This window comes from Mustela lutreola, chromosome 6, assembly GCF_030435805.1.
Source record: "Mustela lutreola isolate mMusLut2 chromosome 6, mMusLut2.pri, whole genome shotgun sequence".
Taxonomy (NCBI): Eukaryota; Metazoa; Chordata; class Mammalia; order Carnivora; family Mustelidae; genus Mustela; species Mustela lutreola.
Genome location: NC_081295.1, coordinates 132,374,614 through 132,400,453, shown reverse-complemented (window position 1 = coordinate 132,400,453; position 25,840 = coordinate 132,374,614). Strand labels below are relative to the sequence as shown.

Here is a 25,840-nt window from a genome sequence, read left to right as displayed (position 1 = left end):
GCAGACTTTTTTCTTTCTGTGCATAAAATGACTTATAATGCTTGTTTCTAGTATCTTTTGCAATTCTTTCTTTGGTTTATTAATTAAATGAGAATTTTCAAGCTCCCTTTTTACCTGTTTTATCACCTCTCCTCTCCTTCATCCCCTTAGTCTCTCTTCCTCTGTCTCTGTCTTTGTTTCTGTTTCAATTCTCTATATTAAATAAAACCAGGGAAATGAACAAAACCTATGTTTTGTTTTGGAAAGTAAATAATTGTGCATTTTAAACTATGGTGAGTTATTATAATGGTTAACTTTTAATAATAATTCATTAACAAAGTGTCTATAAAAGTTTTGTAGCCTGGTCTTTGAAATGTAACTTTTGAAAACGAGAGGGGTTATTTATTTTTCTGCTTAACCTACAGATATGTTGCTATTTAAAAAAATATTTGCCTACTCATACTGTAACATCTAAATATAAGATCTTAAAAATTAAGATTCTTTTCAATATAGTAGAAATTGTTTATAATTAATACAAAAATTTTAAAATAATAACTTGTTCTTGTTATAGTTTAGTTTAATTGTGAAAAGTTGTGGACTGCCAGTTTCTAGTCTTACATTAGTAATTGAACTTAAAAGCCTGGTCTCATAGAATCCAGAATGAAAAGGGCTTTGGGGATGATCTCATCTAAATACCTTATCGATAGATATGAAAAAACAGTTTTAGAGAGCATAAAAGTAACTAATGTTTTTTAATTGTCAATGCCAGAACCCATTTTAGAACCCAGATCTCCAAACTATATGTTAACTTTTTGAGCTTGATCTGTCAAGACTTAATTCAGAGTCTTACAGCTTGGATACACTTCTGTTTATTAAAATAAATGTAGATCACCATGCAAATATATTACTTACCTGACAAGATAAAATGTAAATGAAAAAGTCTAAAACATGTTATAAGCCATTGTCATATCATCCTTGTTCTTGCAGGTAGGTAGGAAGGAATTTATTTGCTACAAAATGATAATTCGCTGGAAGACCAAAGCCTCACATTTAAAAATCAAAGCATCAAGTTTGGAAATTATTTCAGCTTCTATTTCTTTTTTTTAGAGAAACACCACGAAGAAGCAAGAAAATATGTTTCAGTGTATCTTCAGAAAATAAAACACTGATGAAATGTGTATAAAGTGCTTCCTTATATCCAAAAATGGGTAGTTTTTAATTGTCTCCCTAAGTAGTGTAGTCTTTATTGTCTCCCTAAATATCACTTGTTAAAAACTGTACTGGCCTATTTATATGACACACTTGTACTGTTTTTTTATTCCACTACTAAAAAGGTCACTCATTAGTATACTATGATGATACATACTTACTTATTTATAGTGTACTACCCAGTATCACAAGAGATCAGGCAAGTATTTATTAATGGTTAGTTTTTGTAAAGATCCTCCTTAAGTTTTGTTTATCTCCATTCAGGTCTAAGTAATTGAAAAATGCTTCATAAATTAATCTGAGTCTGAAGACACATCAGAATTAATATTTCTTTTTTTTTTTTTTTTTTATAATTTTTTTATTTTTTATAAACATATATTTTTATCCCCAGGGGTACAGGTCTGTGAATCACCAGGTTTACACACTTCACAGCACTCACCAAATCACATGCCCTCCCCAATGTCCATAATCCCAACCCCTTCTCCCAAACCCCCTCCCCTCGGCAACCCTCAGTTTGTTTTGTGAGATTAAGAGTCACTTATGGTTTGTCTCCCTCCCAATCCCATCTTGTTTCATTTATTCTTCTTCTACCCACTTAAGCCTCCATGTTGCATCACCACTTCCTCATATCAGGGAGATCATATGATAGTTGTCTTTCTCTGCTTGACTTATTTCGCTAAGCATGATACGCTCTAGTTCCATCCATGTTGTTGCAAATGGCAAGATTTCATTTCTTTTGATGGCTGCATAGTATTCCATTGTGTATATATACCACATCTTCTTGATCCATTCATCTGTTGATGGACATCTAGGTTCTTTCCATAGTTTGGCTATTGTGGACATTGCTGCTATAAACATTCGGGTGCATGTGCTCCTTTGGATCACTACATTTGTATCTTTAGGGTAAATACCCAATAGTGCAATTGCTGGGTCATAGGGCAGTTCTATTTTCAACATTTTGAGGAACCTCCATGCTGTTTTCCAGAGTGGCTGCACCAGCTTGCATTCCCACCAACAGTGTAGGAGGGTTCCCCTTTCTCCGCATCCTCGCCAGCATCTGTCATTTCCTGACTTGTTGATTTTAGCCATTCTGACTGGTGTGAGGTGATATCTCATTGTGGTTTTGATTTGTATTTCCCTGATGCCGAGTGATATGGAGCACTTTTTCATGTGTCTGTTCGCCATCTGGATGTCTTCTTTGCAGAAATGTCTGTTCATGTCCTCTGCCCATTTCTTGATTGGATTATTTGTTCTTTGGGTGTTGAGTTTGCTAAGTTCTTTATAGATTCTGGACACTAGTCCTTTATCTGATATGTCGTTTGCAAATATCTTCTCCCATTCTGTCAGTTGTCTTTTGATTTTGTTAACTGTTTCCTTTGCTGTGCAAAAGCTTTTGATCTTGATGAAATCCCAGTAGTTCATTTTTTCCCTTGCTTCCCTTGCCTTTTGCGTTGTTCCTAGGAAGATGTTGCTGCGGCAGAGGTCGAAGAGGTTGCTGCCCGTGTTCTCCTCAAGGATTTTGATGGATTCCTTTCGTACATTGAGGTCCTTCATCCATTTTGAGTCTATTTTTGTGTGTGGTGTAAGGAAATGGTCCAATTTCATTTTTTTGCATGTGGCTGTCCAATTTTCCCAGCACCATTTATTGAAGAGGCTGTCTTTTTTCCATTGGACATTCTTTCCTGCTTTGTCGAAGATTAGTTGACCATAGATTTGAGGGTCTATTTCTGGGCTCTCTATTCTGTTCCATTGATCTATGTGTCTGTTTTTGTGCCAGTACCATGCTGTCTTGATGATGACAGCTTTGTAATAGAGCCTGAAGTCCGGAATTGTGATGCCACCAACGTTGGCTTTCTTTTTCAATATCCCTTTGGCTATTCGAGGTCTTTTCTGGTTCCATATAAATTTTAGCATTATTTGTTCCATTTCTTTGAAAAAGATGGATGGTACTTTGATAGGAATTGCATTAAATGTGTAGATTGCTTTAGGTAGCATAGACATTTTCACAATATTTATTCTTCCAATCCAGGAGCATGGCACATTTTTCCATTTCTTTGTTTCTTCCTCAATTTCTTTCATGAGTACTTTATAGTTTTCTGAGTATAGATTCTGTGTCTCTTTGGTTAGGTTTATTCCTAGGTATCTTATGGTTTTGGATGCAATTGTAAATGGGATTGACTCCTTAATATCTCTTTCTTCTGTCTTGCTGTTGGTGTAGAGAAATGCAACTGATTTCTGTGCATTGATTTTATATCCTGACACTTTACTGAATTCCTGTATAAGTTCTAGCAGTTTTGGAGTGGAGTCTTTTGGGTTTTCCACATATAGTATCATATCATCTGCGAAGAGTGATAATTTGACTTCTTCTTTGCCGATTTGGATGCCTTTAATTTCCTTTTGTTGTCTGATTGCTGAGGCTAGGACCTCTAGTACGATGTTGAATAGCAGTGGTGATAATGGACATCCCTGCCGTGTTCCTGACGTTAGCGGAAAAGCTTTCAGTTTTTCTCCATTGAGAATGATATTTGCGGTGGGTTTTTCATAGATGGCTTTGATGATATTGAGGTATGCGCCCTCTATCCCTACACTTTGAAGAGTTTTGATCAGGAAGGGATGTTGTACTTTGTCAAATGCTTTTTCAGCATCTATTGAGAGTATCATATGGTTCTTGTTCTTTCTTTTATTGATGTGTTGTATCACATTGACTGATTTGCGGATGTTGAACCAACCTTGCAGCCCTGGAATAAATCCCACTTGGTCGTGGTGAATAATCCTTTTAATGTACTGTTGAATCCTATTGGCTAGTATTTTGTTGAGTATTTTCGCATCTGTGTTCATCAAGGATATTGGTCTATAGCTCTCTTTTTTGATGCGGTCCTTGTCTGGTTTTGGGATCAAGGTGATGCTGGCCTCATAAAATGAGTTTGGAAGTTTTCCTTCCATTTCTATTTTTTGGAACAGTTTCAGGAGAATAAGAATTAGTTCTTCTTTAAATGTTTGGTAGAATTCCCCCGGGAAGCCGTCTGGCCCTGGGCTTTTGTTTGTTTGGAGATTTTTAATGACTGTTTCAATCTCCTTACTGGTTATGGGTCTGTTCAGGCTTTCTATTTCTTCCTGGCTCAGTTGTGGTAGTTTATATGTTTCTAGGAATGCATCCATTTCTTCCAGATTGTCAAATTTATTGCCGTAGAGTTGCTCATAGTATGTTCTTATAATAGTTTGTATGTCTTTGGTGTTAGTTGTGATCTCTCCTCTTTCATTCATGATTTTATTTATTTGGGTCCTTTCTCTTTTCTTTTTGATAAGTCGGGCCAGGGGTTTATCAATTTTATTAATTCTTTCAAAGAACCAGCTCCTAGTTTCGTTGATTTGTTCTATTGTTTTTTTGGTTTCTATTTCATTGATTTCTGCTCTGATCTTTATGATTTCTCTTCTCCTGCTGGGCTTAGGGTTTCTTTCTTGTTCTTTCTCCAGCTCCTTTAGGTGTAGGGTTAGGTTGTGTACCTGAGACCTTTCTTGTTTCTTGAGAAAGGCTTGTACTGCTATATATTTTCCTCTCAGGACTGCCTTTGTTGTGTCCCACAGATTTTGAACCGTTGTATTTTCATTATCATTTGTTTCCATGATATTTTTCAATTCTTCTTTAATTTCCCGGTTGACCCATTCATTCTTTAGAAGGATACTGTTTAGTCTCCATGTATTTGGGTTCTTTCCAAACTTCCTTTTGTGGTTGAGTTCTAGCTTTAGAGCATTGTGGTCTGAAAATATGCAGGGAATGATCCCAATCTTTTGATACCGGTTGAGTCCTGGTTTAGGACCGAGGATGTGATCTATTCTGGAGAATGTTCCATGTGCACTAGAGAAGAATGTGTATTCTGTTGCTTTGGGATGAAATGTTCTGAATATATCTGTGATGTCCATCTGGTCCAGTGTGTCGTTTAAGGCCTTTATTTCCTTGCTGATCTTTTGCTTGGATGACCTGTCCATTTCAGTGAGGGGAGTGTTAAAGTCCCCTACTATTATTGTATTATTGTTGATGTGTTTCTTTGATTTTGTTATTAATTGGTTTATATAGTTGGCTGCTCCCACATTGGGGGCATAGATATTTAAAATTGTTAAATCTTCTTGTTGGACAGACCCTTTGAGTATGATATAGTGTCCTTCCTCATCTCTTATTATAGTCTTTGGCTTAAAATCTAATTGATCTAAGGATTGCCACTCCTGCTTTCTTCTGATGTCCATTAGCATGGTAAATTCTTTTCCACCCCCTCACTTTAAATCTGGAGGTGTCTTCGAGCTTAAAATGTGTTTCTTGGAGGCAACATATAGATGGGCTTTGTTTTTTTATCCATTCTGATACCCTGTGTCTTTTGACAGGGGCATTTAGCCCATTCACATTCAGGGTAACTATTGAGAGATATGAATTTAGTGCCATTGTATTGCCTGTAAGGTGACTGTTACTGTATATGGTCTCTGTTCCTTTCTGATCTACCACTTGTAGGCTCTCTCTTTGCTTAGAGGACCCCTTTCAAGATTTCCTGTAGAGCTGGTTTGGTATTTGCAAATTCTTTCAGTTGTTGTTTGTCCTGGAAGCTTTTAATCTCTCCTTCTATTTTCAATGATAGCCTAGCTGGATATAGTATTCTTGGCTGCATGTTTTTCTCGTTTAGTGCTCTGAAAATATCATGCCAGCTCTTTCTGGCCTGCCAGGTCTCTGTGGATAAGTCAGCTGCCAATCTAATATTTTTACCATTGTATGTTACAGACTTCTTTTCCCCGGCTGCTTTTAGGATTTTCTCTTTGTCATTGAGACTTGTAAATTTTACTATTAGGTGACGGGGTGTGGGCCTATTCTTATTGATATTGAGGGGCGTTCTCTGAACCTCCTGAATTTTGATGCTCGTTCCCTTTGCCATATTGGGGAAATTCTCCCCAATAATTCTCTCCAGTATACCTTCTGCTCCCCTCTCACTTTCTTCTTCTTCTGGAATCCCAATTTTTCTAATGTTGTTTCGTCTTATGGTGTCACTTATCTCTCGAATTCTCCCCTCGTGGTCCAGTAGCTGTTTGTCCCTCTTTTGCTCAGCTTCTTTATTCTCTGTCATTTGGTCTTCTATATCACTAATTCTTTCTTCTGCCTCATTTATCCTAGCAGTTAGAGCCTCCATTTTTTTTTTTTTAAATTTTATTTATTTATCAGAGAGAGAGGGGGGGAGAGAGAGAGCACAGGCAGACAGAATGGCAGGCAGAGGCAGAGGGAGAAGCAGGCTCCCTGCTGAGCAAGGAGCCCGATGTGGGACTCGATCCCAGGACGCTGGGATCATGACCTGAGCCGAAGGCAGCTGCTTAACCAACTGAGCCACCCAGGCGTCCCTAGAGCCTCCATTTTTGATTGCACCTCATTAATAGCTTTTTTGATTTCACCTTGGTTAGATTTTAGTTCTTTTATTTCTCCAGAAAGGGCTTTTATATCTCTCGAGAGGGTTTCTCTAATATCTTCCATGCCTTTTTCGAGCCCGGCTAGAACCTTGAGAATTGTCATTCTGAACTCTAGATCTGACATATTACCGATGTCTGTATTGATTAGGTCCCTAGCCTTCGGTACTGCCTCTTGTTCTTTTTTTTGTGTTGAATTTTTATGTCTTGTCATTTTGTCCAGATAAGAGTAAATGAAGGGGCAAGTAAAATACTAAAAGGGTGGCAACAACCCCAGGAAAATATGCTTTAACCAAATTAGAAGAGATCCAAAATCGTGAGTGGGGAGAAAGGGGATAAAAAGAGGTTCAAAAAGGAAGAAAGAAAAAAAAACAAAAAGAAAAGAAAAAAAAAAGAAAAGAAAAGAAAAGAATTTTTAAAAAAAGAAAACACCTAAGAAAAATGTAAAAAAGAAAAAATATATATATTAGATAAACTAGTAAAAAATCGTTAAAAAAGAAAAAGGTAACAGTTAAAAAAAAAAAAATTTTACCCGAAGGCGAGAAAAAAAAAAAAATGAAAAAGAAAAAATCAAATTAACTGCAAGACTAAAAAAAATCCCAGGAAAAAAGCCATGAGTTCCGTGTTTGGCTTTCTCCTCCTCTGGAATTCTGCTGCTCTCCTTGGTATTGAAACCGCACTCCTTGGTAGGTGAACTTGGTCTCGGCTGGATTTCTTGTTGATCTTCTGGGGGAGGGGCCTGGTGTAGTGATTCTCAAGTGTCTTTGCCCCAGGCGGAATTACACCGCCCTTACCCGGGGCCGGGGTGAGTAATCCGCTCGGGTTTGCTTTCAGGAGCTTTTGTTCCCTGAGCACTTTCCGTAGAGTTCCAGAGGACGGGAATACAAATGGCGGCCTCCTGGTCTCCGGCCCGGCCCGGAGGAGCCGAGAGCCCAGGGCCCCACTCCTCAGTGCGCCCTCAGAGAACAGCGCCCAGTTACTCCCGTCTGCCTGACCTCCGGCCGCGCTCCGAGCTCACCGAGCCTGCGACCGGTTCAAGGTAACACCGAGCTGCGAGCTTACTGTCGGCTCTGTCTCTGTAGCTGGCTTTCCCGTTACAATACCCGCAAGCTCTGCGACACTCAGACACCCCCGATCCTTCTGTGACCCTGCGGGACCTGAGGCCACGCTGACCCCGCGTGGGTTTCGCCCCGGTTTAGCCTCTGGAGCGATGTCCCTCAGCGGAACAGACTTTTAAAAGTCCTGATTTTGTGCACGGTTGCTCCGCTGCTTGCCGGGAGCCGGCCCCTCCCCCCGGGGTCTATCTTCCCGTCGCTTTGGATTCACTTCTCCGCCGGTCCTACCTTTCAGAAAGTGGTTGTTTTTCTGTTTCCAGAATTGCTGTTCTTCTCTTCGATCTGCCGATGGATTTTCAGGTGTTTGCAATCTTTAGATAAGCTATCTAGCTGATCTCCGGCTAGCTGAAGCAGTCTCAGCTTGCTACTTCTCCGCCATCTTGACTCCTCTTAATATTTCTTTTTAAGCAAACTTTTGTAAACCTGTTTGGTAACTGACAGGATATGGTATATGTAGTTCTTAGACTAAGAGTTGGTATATCCTAATTTGCAGCCCATCTTCATATACCATGAATATGTGAAATTCCAAATAGGTACTCCAGTGCTGTCAACTTTTATCATTTGCCCATTTGTGTCATTTAATCCTGTGTTTATTAGTAGTGTACTTGTGTGAGGATATTGCCTAATAAAAGTGGCTTATTTTGTATCTGCAGTTATTTTCCTTATGTGGGTAATAATAGCTACTTTTCTTTTTGTTTCAATCATTCTGCTTTCAAAAGATGAAATTAGCTTGTGGTGTGTGTATTTTTAGGGTAGGTTTGTTCACTTTGTTCCTTACCTCTTTCTTGATCTTAAATGGCTGTGTAATATAAAGACTATATTGTTTTAATTAAATAAGGTTAATGACAGGCAAAGTCAGACTTTTGTTAACCTTTGTCCAGTATATTTACATAAGAAAGACCTTAGGACATATTTTCAAAGATTATTGGTTTATTGCATTTGGAAAATCTTTGTGAGACAAATTTGTAGGCACTTATTGACAACTATAGATGAGAATTTTCCTTTAAAAATAATAATAAAAAATAAAAATAACAACATGGGTTATTAAACTGAGAATGTTCAGAAATGAATTGTTTTCTTAAGACTTAGACTCTTTCCTGAGAGTGATAAGAGATTATTTATTTGTGATGCTAAACATAATGTAGAGTATTTCTAATTGGATGTGGGATGAAAAGAGACATCTCTTTCCATAATTCATTCCATAAATAATTACTGAATACATACTATTTGGTAGGCACTGTTGTATGTGTTTTGGATGCTGTACCATAAAAAATAGATATTCATATATTTCTAAATTAAATAGCTTAATGATCTTCCTGCGATAATGGTTTGCCTATGTTTGGGGACATACCATTAATTTTTTTTTTTTTTTTAATATATGAACCAATATGATGAATGCTGGATTTTCAGCTGCCTCTGATTTCTATGCCTGGAACACAGCTGTATTCCTTAATCATAAATAAGAAAATAGATCATACTTTTTGATTCTGGACTATCAGTTGTGGCCCAGGCATTACCTATTGTCAGCAGACATTACTTTGTTTTACTTGGACAAACTTTGAGGGTAACATAGTTAAGATTATGATCATGTGCTCAAAATGGATTTGAAATACTGGGAATAGATTGGAAATGACCTGTCCTAGTTTTTGTTTGTCTGTTTATTTTGTTTTTCTTTGACTAGAGGTAGTCTAATTTCAATTCTGTTGCACACCAGGATTAGCATTCCTCAGTCATATAGGAAACAACTAAGGTTCTCAGAATATGGGCTATCAGATACAAAAGTTACCTCATAATATGTAGGTGGTGTAAAGGAAAGAGTAATAATTAGACTCCTATTTAGAGGAGTCAGAAAACCAAGAATCTGGTCTATTTCATAAATAATTAGGTGTGTGACCTTGAAAAAATCATTTAACATCTCTTGGTTACAGTTTCTTCAGATGAGGAGTCTAGACTTTAGTTGGATGAAGTCTCTTGGCTTTGATTCTGTGGCATACTGGCATGTCCCTCTGCTGATACTCAGCACCACCATGGGAAGGGTAGCTGACAGTTTAGTATCTTCTTAATCACCTTTTCAGTAATATTAATGTCAGTGGTGATTTCTTTTGTTTTCACCCTACTCTTTTTTTGGAGATAAGGATTGTAGAATATTTCTGCTTAAAAATTTATTCTTTATGTGAATACTTTTATAGTCTAATACTGCAGACGGGGATTAATACATATTATTAAATTACCACTGAGTGGTGGTCTAATTTTCCATGCCAATTGAATGAAGCATTTTCCTCTGTCATGAACTGTAGACATTAATCAATGAGGCAGCTTAATTACCAATTCTTTCTTTAATGTTTGTTTTCCCTGCAGTGTTATGGTATCTTTGTGCAATATAGTTTCTGTTTATTAAAGCAGTTGTCAGAACTTTGTGTTGAAATATGTCTTTGCTCTCTTGAAAGTTTTTATTAGTATGTGTTACCTTACCAAATTTCAGGCTTATCAGTTTATAATAGTTTTAGAGCACAATCTCAAAACAAGCTTTTTCTCTTTTGTATGTATTTAGAAACGTTTTTAAAGAGATAGTAGTAGTATGACCCATTAAAAGAATTTTTATATCTGAAATTTCTGTTAGTGTATTTATTAAATGTAGTTAAGTATATGGGGCTTGGTTTACCATTCTTTTTTTTATTAACCAAACACTAGTTTTAGCACATCTGTCTTTTAATAACTGTTTATTCATTGCTTATTTGTGCATTTTCTAATGCAAATGTGAAAATAAGTATCTTTTGGCTAATAGTGAGGTTTATATATTGATTAGCAGGAGAATATTAATTTGATTTGGTTTTGCTTTATTTTAAAATATTACCAAAGCATTATTTTAGATAACTTTTTATTTTGACACAGCTTCAAACTTACAGAAAACTTTCAAAAATAGTAAAAGTAACTCACTCTTATGAAGGTTTTTTGAAAAATTATGGTAAATGACAACTGTAAACTCTAACTAGAGTCACCAATTGTTTACTTCTCTTTTTTATGCTTTTTTTCTCCTCAAGTTTTTATTTAAATTCTACTTAGTTAACAGTATAGTATAATATTAATTTCAGGTGAAGAATTTAGCAATTCAGCATTTCCATACAACACCTGCTGCTCATTACAAGTGCCCTCCTTAATCTCCATCACCTATTTAACCCATCCCCCCAACCCTCCTACATTCTTGTGTGTGTGTTTTTTTTTTTTTTTGCTCCATTTATTTTTATTCTGTCAATCTATTGGTATGTATTTGTTTGAATCATTTGAGAATATGGTGCAAACATGATTTTTCTCTTAAATTCTTCAGTATGTAGTTATAAAGAACAAGGACGTTCTCTTTTATTACCGCAGTATGCTTATCAAAGTCAGAATTTAATATTAATACCATACCATCTAATCCACAGTTCAAATTCACATGGTGATAATTTGTCCAATTACGTACTTTACAGAAAGTATTTTTTTTCTACTAGAATCTATCCAGGATCATACAGTACATTTAGTTGTAATGCCTCTTTAGTGTCCTTGAATACAGAGCATTTCTTCAGCCTTTCTTTGTTTTTCTTGACCTTGACATTTTCAAAGAGTACACACCAATTATTTTGTGGACTCTCTGTGAATTTAGGCAGTCTGTTGATGAGTTTTGAGTTACGCGTTTTTGGCAGGAACATCACAGAAGTGGTGTTAGATTCTTGTTAAGATTTACATGATGTGGGGTGCCTGGGTGGCTCAGTTGGTTAAACCACTGCCTTCCGCTCAGGTCATGATGTTGGTCGGGGTCCTGGGATTGAGTCCTGCATCAGGCTCCTTGTGTAGCAGGGAGCCTGCTTCTCACTCTGCCTCTGCCTGCGTGTTCTCTCTCTCTCTCTATCTCTGACAAATAAATAAAATCTTAAAAAAAAAATTAAAAAAAAATGGACATGATGTCTGTCTTTTTTTTCTTTTTTCTTTTTTTTTGGAAAGCCAAATCTTACTGTTGTACTTACTGTATTGTTGTAAATCCCACATGGTCATGGCATATTTCCACTGCTGCTGCTTTCTGAAATATGTGTATGCTTTTTTATTATTTCTTCCTTAAATGTTTGATAGATTTTTTCAGTGAAACCACTAGGTCTGGAGTTTTTCTTTGTAGGAAAGTTTTTGATGATGAATTTAATTTATTTAATAAAATGAAGGTATTGAGATTTCTTATTTATCCTGTGTTAGTTTGGTGACTTGTCCTTTTTGAGGAAATTTTCTTCTTCATCCAAGTTATGAAATTCATTGACATAAAATTTTTCATAATATTCCTTCATTATTCTTTAAAAAATATCTTTAGTATCTATAGTTACCTGCTCTTTCATTCCTGAGATTGGCAATTTGTGCTTCTCTTTTTAAAGAGAATTTTGCTAAGGCTTATTGATTAATTTTTGCAGAAAGACTTCTGGCTTTACAATTTTTTCTTGATTTCTTTTTATTTTTTGTGTGGGTTTTTTTTTTTTTGGATTACCAGTATTTGTTCTTTTCTTTATTCTACTTCCTTTGTTCTTCCTCCCTGCCCCTTTGTATTTTATTATTAGCTTTGCCTTTTCTAATTTCTTAAGATAAAAACATACATCCTTATTTTTAACTGTTCTTCTCTTATTATAAGCTGTGAAAGTCCTGCTTTGGCTCCGTCTCACAAATTTTGATTATATTTTCATTAATATTCAGTTAAAATTTTTTTTCTCTGTTCATTATTTTTTGACTGTTGGGTTATTTAAGTTTGTTATTTAATTTCCAAATACTTGGATACTTTTCTCAATATTGTATTGCTATAGCTTTCTAATTTAATTCCTTTACAGCTTTGGGATTTCAGTCTTTGGAATTCATTATGACTTACTTTATGGCCCATCATATAGTCTGTCTTGGTGAACATTCTTCAGACATTTGAAAAGGAGCTTTGGTATATGTCGGGTCAAGATGATCAGTAGTGTTGTTCATGTATTCTGTAGCTTTACAAATTTTTGGTTTTTGTTTAGCTGTTATCTTTATTTATTTATATATTTATTTAGAGCATATGGGCACATGTGTGAGGAAGGGATGGAGTGGGACATTGGGAGGGGAGAAGAGAGAGGTTCCATACCCACTGCAGAGCCTGACATGGGACTTGATTTCATGACCCTGGGCTGAAATCAAGACTAAGATGTTTAACTGACTAAGCTATCCAGATGCCCCTATGTAAAGAGTATATTAAAATCTCCAATCATGATTGTGGATTTAGCACTTTGACCCTTTCACTCAGCATTTGCATCATGTGTTTTGAAGCTGTATTACTAGGTGTATACACAGTTTACATGGTTATGTCCTGATGAATTCATCCTTTCTCGAGAATTATAAAATCTTCCAAGTTACTGTGTGGTGTCATTTCTCCTTCAGATTAAAGAAATTCTTTCAGTGTTTCTTGTCATGCAGATTTGTTCCCAGTAAGGTTCCTTTATTTAAAAATAACCAGTCTTATTCCTTTTCTTGCCAGCTTTATTGAGGTATATAACTGACAAAATTATAATATACTTAAAATGTATAACATGATTTGTTATTATATATATTATGATACTACATTACACAATTAGGTTGATCTACACATCTGTCACTTCACCTCTTTACCCTTTTTTGTTTATTTTTTTTTGGTGAAAATACTTAAGTTCTATTCTCCCAGCGAATTTCTGTTATACAATACAGTGTTATCAACTGTAGTCACCATTAGATCCTTAGACCTTTCTTATAACTGGAAAGGATACAAAGGATACAAAGGACAGTTTGTATCCTTTTCTGTCTTTTCCCCAATTCCCCTGCCCCACAAGCCCTAACAATAAGCATTTTACTTTGTTTCTATGAGTTAGCCTTTTTTACAAAAAGTGTTTTTTTAGGTTCCACGTGTGATAACCGTGTAATATTTGTCTTTCTCTCTCTGCCTTATTTCGCTTAGCATATGTTCTCCAGTTTTATCTTTTGTTGTCACAAATGGCAAGATTATTTTCCAGCTTCTTCTCGAGACGATGATCAGTCTTTTATTTTTAAAGATTATTTATTTATTTATTTGAGAGAGAGACAGTGAGAGAGATCATGAGCGAGGAGAAGGTCAGAGAGAGAAGCAGACTCCCAGTGGAGCTGGGAGCCCGATGTGGGACTCAATCCCGGGACTCCAGGATCATGACCTGAGCCGAAGGCAGTCAGTCGTCTAACCAACTGAGCCACCCAGGCGTCCCGATGATCAGTCTTTTATTTTTTTATTTTTTTAAAGATTTTTTAATTTATTTGTCAGAGAGGAGAGAGAGAGAGAGCGAGCACAGGCAGACAGAGTGGCAGGAAGAGGCAGAGGGAGAAGCAGGCTCCCTGCTGAGCAAGGAGCCTGATGTGGGACTCAATCCCAGGATGCTGGGATCATGACCTGAGCCAAAGGCAGCTGCTTAACCAATTGAGCCACCCAGGCATCCTGATGATCAGTCTTTTAGCTCAGCAAACTTGTGAGCATTGTGGAGCTCTGTGATAATCCAGCACAGGCACATAGCCAGAACTGATTGGGCCTGGATGTCTCAGGATAATCACATGAGCCATGAAGCCAGTTTCCTCTTTTGGTGGGTCATTTTTGCTGTCACCAGCTGAGTTACCTTAATCAACGTCTTTGACAGACATATTCTTGATTGAAGCCCACATTGGCCCTAGGAAGAACTTCACTCAAGCTCAAGTTGTAATGTTGACTGGAAAAAAGGTGACCATCATGCTGGGTTTGACAGTTTTCACTCAGCCTATAGGGACAGAACCAATACTATCAATTTCATGGATGTCCTGATATGGAGGGACAAATACAGGGGGTTGTTGGATGGGTGAGTTGATTTTAGGATACGATTCAGAGCTTCAAGAGTGTGGTTTCACAGGCATTGCCATCTTTAAGGATTGTTTTCCATCCGTGAACCAAAGCATGTTGTCACCATTCCAACCAGAAATTGGCACAAATGCTAATGTGTGTCAGGGTTATAGCCAATTTCCTTAATGTATGTGCTGACTTAATTAATTTTCTCATATCTCTTCTGTCTGTAGGGTGGCTCAGTAGAATCCATTTTGTTAATACCAATAATTAGTTGTTTCACACCCAGTCTGTAAACCAGAAGGGCATGCTCATGGATCTTTCTGTTGTGGGATCATTGAGTGTGGTGGTCGAGAAAGAATTCTTGAGATGTTTCAGGATGCAACTTAGTAAAGTGTATTCAGGTAGCACAGGGACAGGACTCATGGGCAGAAATAGCTGTACTTTTGCTGTATGAAGCTGGCAGTTACATGCTTCATGTTCAAGGGGGAGGGGACGTATAAGGAATATTAGATCACGTTTCCTTTGAATTTCTACTCATAAAACTACTTTTGCAAGATTTCTTTGGTGCTTTACTATTGTTGAGATTTACAGGCAGTCATGAGAGCCTTTAAGAATGTAACAACCAGCTTGTATTTAATCCTTATCAGAACTATGCAGGCTGTAGGTCTGCGTTCCAGGACAGCATGGTTACCCTGACATATGCCTGTAAACATGTTTTTGTTTTGTTCTGTTTGTTTTTGATAAAATCTCTGTGTGTTGAGACATCAATGATGGTCACATAACACTTGGTGGTCTCAGATTTCCACAGAGAGGTCATTGGCGATACTGTGCTCAAATTAAACTTCCAGTTCATCTAAGATCTAGGTATATTTGAAGAAGATCTTTCTTATCTCAGCAGGCTTCTTCTCAAATATTAAGGTTCGTATGTGGATCCCACCACATTTGTAGATCAGATGGCTAGTGGTGGTAGACTTGCCCAAAACTATGTGTCTAATGGTGATAGTGATGGACTGTGTTTTCCTTGCCCGTTTTGGCTTGGATTTCACAGTGGTTTCATGACACCTCTGTTCTGGTGGCAAACCCATAATGAAAAACTAATTTTAATCTCTTGAGGAACTTCCGTGTTGTTTTCCATAGTGGCTATACCAGTTTATATTCCCACCAGCAATGTATAAATACTCCTTTTCTCTACAACCAGCATTTGTTATCTCTTGTCTTTTTTTTTTTTTTTTAAGATTTTATTTATTTATCAGAGAGAGAGGGGGGGAGAGAGCGAGCACAGGCAGACAGAATGGCAGGCAGAGGCAGAGGGAGAAGCAGGCTCCCTGCTGAGCAAGGAGCCCGATGTGGAACTCGATCCCAGGACGCTGGGATCATGACCTGAGCCGAAGGCAGCTGCTTAACCAACTGAGCCACCCAGGCGTCCCATATCTCTTGTCTTTTTGATAATAGACATCTTAACAGGTGTGGGGTAATCATGTCATTGTGATTTTGATTTGGCTTTCGCTGATGATTAGTCGCTTTGAGCACCTTTTTGTGTTCTTGTAGGTCATTTCTATGTCTTCTTTGGAAAAGTGTCCTCAGCTCATTTTTAAAATTTGGATTATTTGTCTTTTTTTTTTTTTTTTTTTTTGCTTTTGAGGTGTACAGGTTCCTTCTATTTAGATGTTGACTACTTGTTGGATATGTGGGTTAGAAATATTTTCTCTCATCTGTAATTGCCCTTGATTTTATTGGTTTTCTTTAGAGTGCACAAGCTTTTTAGTTTAATGTAGTTCTCCTTGTTTATTTTTGCTCTTGTGGCTTTTATTTTTGGTGTGAAATCTGAAAAAAATCATTGCCAACACCAGTGTCAAGAATCTTACGTCCTGGGGAGTCTGGGTGGCTCATGAGGTTAAGTGTTTGCCTTTTTTCTCAGGTCATGGCTGGGATTGAGCCCTGCATTGGGCTTCCTGCTCAGGTGTGCAGTCTGCTTCTTCCTCTTACTGTTGCTCTCTGCTCTCTCTTTCTCTCAAGTAAATAAATAAAATCTTTAAAAAAAAAAAGAATCTTACATCCTGTGTTTTCTTATGAGTTTTACAGTTTCAGTTCTTGTGTTAACATCTTTAATCTGCTTTAAGTTGATTTTTATGTACAGTGTAAGATAGGGATCCAGTCTCATTCTTTGAATGTGGCTATCAGTTTTTCCAAGAGCATAAAATTCCTTTTTAAAAATCTTCATCTCTGGGGCACCTGGGTGGCTCAGTGGGTTAAGCCACTGCCTTCAGCTCAGGTCATGATCTCAGGGTCCTGGGATCGAGTCCCACATCGGGCTCTCTGCTCAGCAGGGAGCCTGCTTCCTCCTCTCTCTCTCTCTGCCTGCCTCTCTGCTTACTTGTGATCTCTCTCTGTCAAATAAATAAATAAAAATCTTAAAAAAAAAACTTCATTTCTGACTTTTTAAAAATTCCTTTCAGCACTCTAGGATGTTCCATTTGTCTTTTGGCCTTTAATTTTTCTGATTAGAAGTTATCATCATATCGTCATTCTTATGTATATAATGTGTCACTGTTTTTCCTGTCTGCTTTAATATTTTTTTCTTTATCTTTGATTTTTAACAGTTTGACTTCAGTGTGTCTAGGTGTGATTTTCTTTGTATTTATCTTGCCTGGTGATTGCTGGACTTATTGGGTATTTAGAAAATAATAGTTTTCAGTAAGTTTGGGAAAATTTCAAACCTTTTTTCCTTCAAGTATTATTTTCTGCTTCATTCTGTCTACTCTGTTTCTGAGATTCCACTCATAGCAGTCAGTGTTTGATATTTTCCACAGGTCAGTGAACCTCTGTTCCTTTTTCTTTTTTCTATTCTTTATATTACATAGTTTCTTGACCTATGTTCATGTTCACTGTTTCTTCAATTAATTTCTGTTTAACTCAGTCATTGTACTTTTCATTTCAGGTACCGTACCTTCCTGTCTTAAAACTTCCATTTTTTAATATTTGTTTTTATAATTTCAATTCTGCTATTTTGAGTTGTTATATATCCATTCATTATTGTCATATATTTCTTTAATAGCTTATTTTATACTCTTTTATACTCTTATTTTATACTGGTTTGGATTTGGCTCATCTCGTTTCTGTTGTCTACTTGTTACTTGACTAAGGGCTACATATTTTTCACTTTTTTTTTTTTTTTTAATTTGACAGAGAGACACAGTGAGAGAGAGAACAGAAGCAGGAGGAATGGGAGAGGGAGAAGCAGACTTCCTGCTGAGCAGGGAGCCCATGTGGGGCTCCATTTCAGGACCCTGGGATCATGACCTGAACCGAAAGCAGATGCCTAATGACTGACCCACCCAGGCACCCCAATTTTTCACATTTTTTAATGGGATCATTCATTTTTATTGTGTCCTAGATATGTGGATATTACATTTAGAGACCTTGGAGTCTGTTCTGTTCTTCTGGAGAGTGTTGGCTTTGTTTGTTTTTTAACAGACATTGTTAATTTGACTAGATTCACATTTCAACCTCTCGTCTCCCCTGTGGTGGGCAGCTACCAAAATCCTTGCTCACTTCTTTCATTCTTTAAGCTCTTGGTCTATGTCGTGCTACTTGCAGTCTCTCCTCTGCAACCTATGAAGTGCAGTTCAGGGGCCAGTCAGGGGTTTCTGTAATATTTTTTTCTGCGTCTGTGGCCCCCTCTACTCCAGAACTTTGTTCTTTTCTCTTTTCTTTTGGTTTCTTTTTTTTCTTTCCTTTTCTGTTTTTTATTTCTTTTCTTCTTCTTTCTTTCTTTCTTTCCTTCTTTCTGAAAGATATATTTATTTTAGAGAGAAGGAGAGAGAGCATATGCACACGCTGGAGGGGTAGAGGAAGAGGGAGAGAGAATTTCAAGGAGGCTCTGCTCCCAGCTTGGAGCTTGACTGATGTGGGGCTCGATCTCATGACCCTGAGGTCATGACCTGAGCCAAAACCAAGAGTTGGAGGCTTAACCCACTGTACCACCCAGGCACCCCTCCTCCTCTCCTTCTAGCTACTCTGTTAGCTTAAATTTTTCATCCTCCTATTCCTTAAGCCATAAAACTGTGGCTTTATGATTAAGTTTACCTGCTCTGTGCTAAGTAGACTGGAGTTTTCTCTTAGATGAAAATTGAGTATCCAGTATGGATGTGTATTGAGTGAGTGGTTTTGAAATTCTCAGAAATATCCTAACAAAAATAGTGATCATTATATTCCTCTCTAAACTTACTATCCAAAGAATTCTTTGTCTTTTTAAAATAGATTTATTCATATTCTATATAGTTTACCCATTTAAATGAAAAATTCAGTTGTGTTCAGCATAACCACTTAATTGTATAACTATTACCATGATCAGCTTTAGAATTTTCATCACTACTGAAAAGACCATACTTACTGGCAGTTCACTCCAGTTCCTCTCAATCTCCCCTCTACAGCCCTAGAGAGCTACTTTGTGTTTCTGTAGATTTCTCTCTTTCAGACATTTATTATAAATGGGGTTATTTAGTGTGTGGTTCTTTCTGACTGGCTTCATTAATAACTTAGTATAATGTTTTCAAGGGTGATCCATTTTGAAGCACATGAGAGTACTTTGTTTCTTTTTTCTTTCATGCCAAATGATATTCATTGTATGGATATACTTCATTTTACTTTCTCATTCATTCATTTATAGACTGTTGAGTTATTCTACTCTTTGACTTTTATTAATGCTACTGTGAACATTCATGGACATATTTTTATGTGGACATATATTTAAATTTCACTTGCTTAGGTGCTTAGGAGTAGCTGCTTAGCTGCTTAGGAGTAGAATCAGTGAATTGTATATTAACTCTGTGTTTAACCTCTTAAGGAACTACCAAACTTTTCCAGAGTGGCTATATCTTTTATATTCCCACCAGCAATGCACAGTGGTTCTAATTTCTCCCCATCATTGCCAACACATTATTTTTTGCCTTTTTGATTATAGCCTTCTAGTGCGTATAAGGTTATATTTCATTGTGGGTTTGATTTTTGATTTGCATTTCCTTGGCTAATGACATTTGAGCATCTTTTCATGTCTTTATTGGATTTTTTAAATCTTTTTTTGCAAAAATGTCTATTCAGATTCTTTCCCATTTTTTAAGTATTCACTTTTACAGTGAGTTGTAATTGCTCTTTATATATTCTAGATAGAAGTCTCTTATCAGGGACACTATTTGCAAATATTTTCTCCTGTGGGTTGTCTTTCACTTTTTTAAGTGGTGTCCTTTGAAGCACAAAGGTTTTTAATTTTGACCAAGTCCAGTTTATCTCTTTTTCTCCTTTTGTTGCATATGGTGTTGTGTCTAAGAGGTGTTTGCCTAACCCAAGATCACAAAGATTTACTCCTGCATTTTCTTCAAAGAATTTTATAGTTTTGTCTTGTACATGTAGGTCTATAGTATATTTGGAGTAAATTTTTGTGTGTGTTATAAGAAAGAAACCCAATCGGTTGCCTGGATGGCTCAGTCAGTTAAGTGTCTGCCTTTGCCTCAGGTCATGATAGTGAAGTTCAGTACATCTATGGGAATGTATTTTAATTTTTATGAACATGATTAATCAGAACGTCTTCCTTTAACAACTTGGTCAGTAGCACAGTTTCTAGCATATTTTTGGGATTCAGCAGGTGTAGGTATGGAGCTAATGGTGACATTAGGTTCTATCATATTGAAAGTTCCAGAACCAAGAGCTTAGTTGTCTGTTATTTTTCTGACATTTCCCTCACAGTACCAGCTATAATGTCCTTGGTAAATTTAATGTTCAGTAAATGTTGGCAGGTAGGTTAAATAACAGCTAAAAATTTTGGAGCTTCACGTTTAAGAATACTTTTTATGTTTGGTATTGAATCTCTAGCTTTCTTGTATTTTTAGTTAATACTTATTTCAGTTGTCACTAATACTTTCCTTTCTTTTTTAGCAGATTACTTCTGTAACTAGACCTCCGGTTTGCCCAAACAAAGCACAATGTCCCGATCACGACAACCCCCTCTTGTGACAGGCATATCTCCAAATGAAGGAATACCATGGACAAAGGTCACAATTAGAGGAGAAAACCTGGGAACTGGCCCAACTGACCTCATAGGTAAGAGCAAGAACTATGTTTTCATTTTTATAGTGGGCAGTTGAGATAAGCTGATAGAAAAAAAAAAAAAAAAAAACATTGTGATCTTTATGGAATAATCTGAATAAAGATGAAAGAATTATTTGGTTTTCTTGATTTTCTTTGTAAAAATCATTATTTATCAAATCTTGTCTAAATTGCTTTTCACCGAGTCCTTCAGAAAGTTTCCCACAGCTGAGACTTGCCTTCTTTTCCTCAGCCTTGCTTTCTCTTGCTTTGATTGACCAAATATCCTTTCTAGCTATTTTTGCCCACTTTAGTTTTCCCTCCATTATGTATCTGTTTGTATTTGTTCTGTAGTGCTCTGGAAATTGTATCTCTTCTGTTCTTTATTGCCCTTCAAATCAAATCTAAACTCTATCTCCTGGTGATATCAGTACCAGTTGGTCTTATCCTCAGTTCACCTAGAAGAAACTATCTACTCTCACCAGGCGCATATCCTTACTAAGACCTGTGAATCTTACTTATTTCCTTTCCTCTGCCACACTGATGCTTCATCGTGCTTGAGAGCCCCACCATAGATCTGAAATACGAATAGTCTCTGTCTGTCAAAACTTGAGACTTACAACCAAAAAAAAAAAACTCTTCACACTAATTCCCACCCATGTTAATCTTTTTATTTAAGCTTCCCTGATATTTATATATTTATGCTAAGCTACATCATAGGTTTTCGTATCTGTTTTTTTTAATCTTTTTAAGTTCAAGGACATGCACACTCTGTATCCTGTTATCCTGTTGGCACTATATGAATTTATTAGTTTGTATAGGGTCTGTCCCCTCTACTCCCACTCTGTAGCATGTTACTCTGTAACATGAAGACCTCCTACTGCTGATTATTTAACATTCATGTTTGTAAGTGGTTCATCCCTTGCTTGTCTTAAGTTTTTTTTTTAATTCCCCTTAGTTAACATATAGTATATTATTCGTTTCAGGTGAACAACTTAGTGATTCAGCACTTCTCATACAGTACCCACTACTCACCACAAATGCACTTCTTAATCCATATCACCTATTTAATCCATCCACTTCGCATACCTCCCTTCTGGTAACCAATAGTTTGTTCTCTATAGTTGAGTTTGTTTCTTGGTTTGCCTCTCTTTTTTTTCCCCTCTATACTTTTTTTATTTCTTAAATTCCACATATGAGTGAAATCATAGGGTATTTGTCTTTCTCTGACTGACTTATTTTACTTAGCCTGATACTCTCTAGCTCCATTCATGTCATTGCAAATGGCAAGATTTCATTCTTTTTTAATGGCTGAGTAATATTCCATATATATGTATGTTTATATATTTATATGTATGTATATTATAATTGTTTGGTCAGGTAGGATTATTTTCTTGTGAACTCTGAGATGCGTTTAGAAAAGAGATGCATTCAGAATGAGGAAGTGAGAGATTTTAGTATATGCTATTCAACATATATGCTGATTACCATATAAACTTATCTAGATTCAAACATTCTCTTGACTCTTCTTAATTTATGAGGGATCCTAGGGGCATGTAGGTGGCTCAGTCTGTTAAGTTTCTGCCTTCGGCCTGGGGCACAGTTCCAGAGTCCTGCAGTCAAGTCCTGAATCAGGTTCCCTGCTCAGTGGGGAATATGTATCTCCCTCTCCCTCTGCTCCTCCCGACTTGTGCTATCTCTCTCTCTCAAATAAGTAAATCTTTTAAAAATTTATGTGGGATGTATTGGTAAAATATTGGCGACTGTGAGTTGGAACTTATTTTTCTTGCATTATTGGTGCAGGTTGACAGATTATTTTTTTGGCCATCTGGAAAACCTTTGGAAAGAGAAAGTGAATTGGAGCTCGGCGCTATGTTTAATAAATGAGTTTTGCACTTCCTAGCTAGTTCTTTTCACTAGTGTTATTTAAATATGTCTTATTTTATTTGTTTTCTCTAGCCATAGTTTTTGATTCTTCAGTAAACAAAAATTAATTATTCTTTTTTAAAAAGGATTTTATTTGTTTGTCAGAGAGAGGGAGAGAGAACACAATCGGGGAGCAGCAGGCAGAGGCAGAAAAAGCAAGCTCCCTAACAGGAAGGAGCCCAATGTGGGATCATGACCTGAGCTGAAGACAGATGCTTAACGGACTGAGCCACCCAGGCATCTGAAAAATTAATTATTCTTATGAAGATAGTTTTATCTAATCCAGTGTCTTGATTTTTGACATAGCTCATTCTAGATTTTTCTTTATCCAAAGTGGAAGAGTCCCTAGAATGCATAGAAGTAAACCATAAAGATGGAGGTTATGTCCTACATTTTAACTAGAGCTCCTAACATGATAGTTACTAGTCTATATAAATTTTAATCTTGCTTTAGCTTTAAGCAGTGCTATTCTTATTTGACTGTGTATACTTCTGTAAACCTTGCTAGTTCAGCTTTCAACCTGCCTATGTATTGCTTAGAAACCATTTTTTAAAAAAGCAAACCCAATCTGCTAAATAATTTCGGTGTTTTTAGCTCAGAAGATATCTATGCTAGCCAAGTGAAACGTTATAAAAACAGTTTATTTGAAATTCTACAAGCTACTTTAAAAAAAAGATGTTATATTTTATGAAGCAGATTTCTCAGTTTGCAGTAACTTAGCAAAAATGTTGCTTTAGAAATTAATAAATTGGTTTTGTGACTTTATTTAATTTTTATGACATTTAAAATGATCTGTTTGAATCTATGTTTAAAATTGTGATTTTTTTTTTTTTTTTTAGTTAAAATGTAGAGCAGATATTAAATCACAGAAACCTTGATAGCCACTACAACTAGATGAATAAACTATTGTTCTGGGTAGCTTTTTCCTAGCTTGTACTGTCACGGATATCGTTTATATTTGCTCATCTGAACATGTTTTTAAGACTTCCTGTCTATATATTTTAAATCTGCTCTCCTTCTTCAGTTTTAATCATAAGGTTGTTCTCCAGCAGGGAACCTATTTTAGGAATGACTTTATATTAAGTCTTGACATTTACTAGTGAGTTAGTTTCTTTTCTGAAACGAGTCAATATATAAAATCACAAGAATCTTTTTGATATTATGAAATTTTACAATATTAAGTGAATGTGTTAACCTAGAGTGATATCAAAATACCTACCACCTGTAACACTTAAACTGCTTAGTATATTAAAGACTTTTCCATCATTTAAAATATACATAGACTGATATGTGTATGCATAAACATTATTTGAGCAAATACTCATTGAAGTGTTTCAGAGTGCTTCTCTTAAAGATGGAGAGGAGTTCTAGGAGTGTTTTGAATCTCTTAAATTGTTTACATTTTTCAAAACTTTCAAAAATTTTCAGGAAGGATATTAAAGACATTCTCATATTGAAAAAATAATTTTGAATTATGAATGCATTTAAAAATGTGTAAATGTCATTATACATTTAAAAAAATTAACAGAAAACTTTAAATGCTGTTGTTAGAAAGACAGAATTCCAGGGGTGCCTGGGTGGCTGTCAGGTAAGCATCTGCCCTGAGATCAAGCCCACATCTTGCTCCCTGTTCAGTGGAGAGCCTGCTTCTCCTCCCTCTGCCCATCCCTTCCCACCTCCCTGCTTCTCTCCCAAATAAATAAATCTTAAAAAAAGAAAAAAAGAAAGGCAAAATTCCATACATGTATAAATAATGGCTGTTTTAGGGAAATCTCTGAAATTCATTATTTTAACAAATGCATCTCTAAAAGGTGATTGTTTTTATTACTCTATGGTTAATATTCTTACCAAACAGTGCTTTAAGTTGTGACAAAAGATGACTTGAATCCCTTCCTACATTTTTTCAGCCCAATTTGGCATTAGTTGAGGTGTTCCTGGTATCTGAAAAAAAAAATTGTAATTGCCAAAATTGACTGCTGAGCAATACAAAAAGTTAAATAATGAGAATAGAAAGTGTGAAGTGTCTGGGTCTTTGCCACATACATTTTGGCTTGTTTTTTCCAAAAAATATTTACGAGCTTGTTCTGTTTTGCAGAAATGGAAAATACAAATAAAATAAGTAGTAGAAGAGCTGGCAGTTGTCCTTATGGTGATATATTGGTGTTCTGTCTGGGGTCACATCTTCCTCACTATAATCTTTCATTGCCTCCCTGTTTGATTACTGCCGAAATTATAGTAATTTACTTGTTATCAGGGCCTGAGATTTCAGGCATGAGTTGACATTTTGGGAGTTCTGGTTCACTAAATGTAGTTTAGTGACAGTATCATTAGGGAAACACCAAGGCAGCATGAACTACCAGTGTAGGATACAGATATAAAAAATGAAATAATAATCCAGTAAGGCCCTAGAACATCAACTGGATTTACCAGACTCCAGGCTCTGCTTGAAATAAAGTGTATACTATGTATACCATATATAATTTAAATGCTAGGAAAAGTAAGTGTGCATTATTTTCAGGAACATGAATAAATAAATTTTTAGGGAATGATAGATATATTTAGTATATGTCAGAAATTTATGTCAATAACTTAGATTTCTAATAATTAGCAATAATTTCCCATAAAAACCTATGGAAGCAATTTAAGAGTTGCATAGTCTGAGTATTTGGAATGCCTACACATAATTATTATGGTCATTATTTTTTAATTCCATTGATATTTGAAGAAACTTAAATATAATCTAAAGAAGTCTTAGATACTAAAGAAAAAGGATTAGACAAAAATTAGTAGAGACAGTATATTTGCAGGTAACATTGGGTATATTCAATAATAGAAATAACTATTGAACAGGAAATGTTATTTTTAGATTTATTTTTCACTTCATGGAAAAAGCCTGGTAATACTGAGAGAAGAATTGTCTTTTTATGTAATAGATGTGTCTATGATCTTATCTTTGTTCTTTTGAACTTTGTTACTTACATGCTTTTATTTTCAGGTCTGACAATTTGTGGACATAATTGCCTCCTGACGGCAGAATGGATGTCTGCAAGTAAAATAGTATGTCGAGTGGGACAAGCTAAAAATGACAAAGGAGACATTATTGTCACAACCAAGTCAGGTGGCAAAGGAACCTCAACAGTGTCTTTCAAGCTACTCAAACCTGAAAAAATAGGTATCATCTTAACTTTAATTTTTAAAGAGGAAAATGAAAATGGCTTTTGTCTTTCAAAATCTAAAAGTGGTAGATTTG

At 36.2% G+C, this 25,840-nt stretch overlaps 1 protein-coding gene and 1 pseudogene across 5 annotated transcripts in view; one reads left to right on the top strand and one right to left on the bottom strand.

Moving 5' to 3' along the window:
- The window catches only part of EXOC2 (exocyst complex component 2), a 279,908-nt gene that overhangs the window by 36,877 nt on the left and 217,191 nt on the right, over nucleotides 1-25,840 (top strand). For 3 of the 5 annotated variants that reach the window (XM_059179101.1, XM_059179097.1, XM_059179099.1), the window contains 2 exons: nucleotides 20,515-20,679; nucleotides 25,586-25,762. In XM_059179101.1, the coding sequence (XP_059035084.1) occupies nucleotides 20,562-20,679; nucleotides 25,586-25,762 (295 nt within the window). In that variant the 5' untranslated portion in view covers nucleotides 20,515-20,561. The remainder of the gene's footprint in view (nucleotides 1-20,514; nucleotides 20,680-25,585; nucleotides 25,763-25,840) is intronic. The other 2 variants (XM_059179098.1, XM_059179100.1) reach the window with 1 other exon arrangement.
- Nucleotides 14,216-14,697, bottom strand: LOC131834712 (elongation factor 1-alpha 1-like; annotated as a pseudogene).